The sequence below is a fragment of the Austrofundulus limnaeus genome, unplaced genomic scaffold, assembly GCF_001266775.1.
Source record: "Austrofundulus limnaeus strain Quisiro unplaced genomic scaffold, Austrofundulus_limnaeus-1.0 Scaffold20, whole genome shotgun sequence".
Classification (NCBI taxonomy): domain Eukaryota; kingdom Metazoa; phylum Chordata; class Actinopteri; order Cyprinodontiformes; family Rivulidae; genus Austrofundulus; species Austrofundulus limnaeus.
The window spans coordinates 2,758,121-2,762,373 of NW_013952422.1; the positions used below are offsets into that span (position 1 = coordinate 2,758,121).

The 4,253-nt window shown below is 42.1% G+C and overlaps 1 protein-coding gene across 1 annotated transcript in view; it reads left to right on the plus strand.

Annotated features, from left to right (window-relative positions):
• Positions 1–233: 233 nt before the first annotated feature.
• sh2d3ca (SH2 domain containing 3Ca) overlaps positions 234–4,253 on the plus strand; it is a gene marked incomplete in the record, with an annotated part of 74,791 nt that continues 70,771 nt past the window's right edge. The window contains 3 exon segments of the mRNA XM_014003866.1: positions 234–267; positions 3,032–3,310; positions 3,459–3,849. Coding sequence (XP_013859320.1) covers positions 249–267; positions 3,032–3,310; positions 3,459–3,849 — 689 coding nt within the window.

Consider the following 4,253-nt stretch of genomic DNA (forward strand, 5'->3'; position numbering starts at 1 on the left):
TCTCATTTTGGGGTTTTTCATTTCCTCTTTGCATCTCTGCTTCACACAGGAAGTATGAGGTCTGCCCGGCCCCTGCTGCTCATCTCAGTCTTATTTTTTTCTCTCTCACAAACAAAACGTGAGCAGCTCCTCACCCGCAGACAAACCAAAAGTTCTTCTTCTTCAACATCTTATCTTCTTCTTTTTTCTTCGAGTATTCCTGCAGCATCTCTCAGCTGACCCATCTGCTGCTGAGACCTCCCTCCAACATGAGTTTAAAGAAACTAGGTGAGTATCATTGGGTGGGTTTGTGCGAGTGAATCTGTGGGTGTTACTTTTTATAGGTGTTGCCCCGTCGTTCTCACAGTTTGTTTTGGTGATCAGGACCGTTTTGAATCTTTTTTAAAGAGCAGGCATCGAGAAAGGAATAGTTTAAAAGTGTAGTTTGTGGTTGCAGACAGAGCAGCTTAAAAAGCCCCTCGGTGAGTTCTGGAATGACACAGAGATTGTCAAACAGAACCATGTCCACCCACTCAGCAACACACAGAAATGCAATGCTTGAACCTTATAATTGTGTAAAACATGATTGCTGTCAGTTGTTCAGGAAGAGAAAGGCAGCTTTCCTAAAAACCAAAATGCATTTAGTCTGTTCATCCTTCAGGGAAGCAGAAAGGTATGAGAGGCCCTATAGGACAAAATACATCCTTCAGTTAATTATCAGTCTCTGTATCCAGTATTATGTGTTTCTCAGGCATRTAGCTCAGTTYTATACCAAAATCAAGTAACTATGTCACCTTCAGTTGTTATGAAAATACTGTTTATACTGTATGTTTAAATGAAAAAAGAAATTTGACTTTGCATCATAGCCATTTCTCAACACCTTGAAATTGGCCTCTGTCTCTCTGTGGGTGTCTGTGGTGGAGTGTTAGGGGAGTCGTCCTGTAACTTGGTAGGTTGCCGGCAGTGCTGACTCTAGCCATTTTGTTGCCCTGGGCGAGTTGAAGCGCAACCCCCCCTCCCCCTGAACTATGTCCCACCCACCTCAATTTGAACCCCTAAAAACAAGTTTGACAGTGTAAGACACTATGGTAAACTTAGATTTATTTGCTTTCCCAGAAAGCAAATAAACAACAACATACGTCAACTTGTACGGATTGTCCGTAAGTTATAAGGATTTTACGTCATTTTGCAGGTATGCGGACGTATAGAGCAATCTYACGGATTTTTTCAAATCTTACAAATTTTTTCAAAACCTCATTTTCAAATTTATCTAACATGTCAGAGAGCCTGTAGCATGATTAAAAAAACAATAAATAACATTAAATAGCCATCTTCCAACCTGTTCTGCTGGTAGAAATAAGTTTTGAACTTAATCCATCCATCCATTTTCTTCCGCCTATCCGGGGTCGGGTCGCGGGGCAGCAGCTTCAGAAGGGAGGCCCAGACCTCCCTCTCCCCAGCCACTTCTTCCAGCTCCTCCGGGGGAACTCCCAGGCGTTCCCAGGCCAGCCGAGAGACATAGTCCCTCCAGCGTGTCCTGGGTCTTAAGTTTTGAACTTAAGACAAAGCTAATTGAAAGGGGCGCTTAGCAGAGTTACAACCAGGGATTACAATTACTTTTTTCTTCTGCAGTTTGGCGCCCCCTCCAGCAGATGGTGTTCTAGGCGACTGCCTAGTTCGCCTACGCCAAGAGCCGGCGCTCTGGTTGCCTGTTTGAAACCTCGTTCCGGCTGTCTCAGTTGTGTCTTTGAGGAAGATGTTTCACCCACCTATGGATGGTGGTCAGAGGGTCTGGTGGCGCCGGTGCATGGCAGTGCTGCCTCTGTCTGTAGCTTACCACCATCAGTGTGTGACTGGGTGAAGTGCAAACTGCTTTGTGGTTCATATGGACTTCATAAGGTACTTTAAGTTCCAGGCATTTACCATTTAAGAACCTTCTACCGCTTCCGTCACACCCATTTCTGCATGTCATCACAACAGCTTCATGCTGTTACGACTGAACATAGAGAGTCACACACCGATGATAGCAAACTACGTTGTAGTCACAGCTGCCCCGGGGCACACTGACAGAGGTGGGGCTGCCATGCACCGGCGCCACCGGACTCTCTGACCACCATCAGTAGGCAAGGCGGGTGAAGTGTCTTGCCCAAGGACACAACTGAAACGTCTGGACGACTCCCCTAACCACTGCACCACAGCCGCTCCTGTCATAAATTCTTTGTTCACTTGTTTTAGCTACTTGTTTTTTTTTACAAGCAGCCTGTTAGAAACCTGTTTAATTGCATCTGCAAAAAAATAAATAAAATAAAAATAAAAATGAAAAAGCTAATGATAACAGACAGATAAAATAGTATTTTAACACCAACATAATAATTATTAAGCTCTGTTAGCTTAAATGCTAAACTCCTCTCTGGTATTTGCTGATGATTTTTTTTAAGACATGACTTCATGGTTTGTTTGTTTGAAACCCTTTTTTTAGGTCTGAAACTATTTCTTTTGCCCTTTACTTGTTAATCATCCTCGTTAATTTTAAGCAGACAAGGCACATTACACTACGGTTATGAACTGAACAATAAACAAGTCTTTTTTTAAGCTTTTAAACTTTTGTGCAAAATTAAATGTGTATTAAATGCAATCAGCAACTGTTCTCATAATTTTTTGCCTTGTTATATACAATATGTTTTGAATTAAGAAATATAATTGTGTTATAATTGGAGTAACTGTACAGTATATAAATAGGCCCATTCAGGGCAAAGCTGAATAATAATTGATCACAGATGAATTATTAAACAAACATAATTTACAGTAAATGATTGCACCATTAAGTAAAGCATGATAAATTAATTATTTAAGACTTTTACTCATTAAATTATTGGATTTTTAATTCAGGGTCCGACACCCTGAGGGTGAAGATGCAGAGTTTGACGCCTTCATGTGGTGCAGCTCTATTTCTGCTTTCAAATAGTTTACCAGAAACTTCACAACAGTTACTGCTCACCACAGATAACTTAACAACCACTTCCCCCTCTTCTCTAACTGCCCCCTCTTCAAGGTTTCAAGTGGTTTGGGAGTCTCTCCAACATTTCTTTTCGCCGCTCCACTGACAAATCTGACCCCAAGTCCTCCAAGTCCTCCAGGGCCAAGTCCAGCTCAGGACATGGCAGTGAAGATGTGGCCTCGGCAAACCTGAGTCCGGCAGTCGAGGCGACGCTGGACGACATGGGGGCCATGCGTCCCCGGACCACCAGCTACGCGCGCTCCAGTCAGGACTAYACACACATGGGAACGCTGCCTCGCCTGCTGACCTGGAAGAAAGACAAGAACAATAAAGGTAAAAAAAAGTTTAAAAGTTGCACGCTCAGGTTTTGGAGAGATTTATGTGAAGAGCTGTTAGTCTTTTATCAGCTGTGGAGGGATTTGTCTCTAAATCTCTCCTTTTTTTCTGCTCCTGGTCTCTTTATGACCTCATCCTTCCTCAGGTGGCTCCAGCAYCAGTCAAAAAAGTAAAGATAAGAGCAACATCAGGAGAAGTTCATCTCAGAGACCTGCTGCAGAGCAGAGTTACGAGGCCCCGAAACCACCCGAGGCTGAAGCAGCAGGTCCTTCTGAGCTCAGCCAGTCTCCTTCAGCTGACCCCAAGACCCAGTCTGAGCCCACAGATGAACCCAGGACCACCGGTGACGTCAGTGCTGCAGGGGAAGATGTGGCTCCGCCTGGTGGCTCAAGTGAAGCAACTCAGTCGGATGGAAGTGAAGCCTTGAAGCCTGAGTCGGCTCAGGAGGATGAGGCTCAGCAAGAAGGTGAATCAGAGTCCAAAAGTCTCTCAGAAGCACAGCAAGAAGCAGAGAACAGAGAGGGAAACTCTGAAAAGTGAGTTTTTTAATCTTTGAGACTTTCCTTTAAATTATTCTTTGAAACTGTTTYATTGAGAATAATAATACCCTAAAAAGAGTACCACTATGTCAACATGTGTTACTTGTGTAAAAAGAAAAATTAGCCATCCCAAAAATTACACAAGTAAGAGTAAAWAGTATTTTATTTTGAAGTTCTGAGCAACAAAACATTTAATATTTTTAAATGATGTCATCCGACTGACAAAAAATAGAAAAYTTAGTGAAAATTCTGGGGTTTTTAAAGACTAAAATTAAGAAAATTATTACAAATAAATGCAAATTACAGCATAATAATTGATCACTTTCCAAAGTAAGTTTTTGAAAACATGAACTTATGAAATACTTTATTATGTACTGTTTATATATACAAACATTATATGA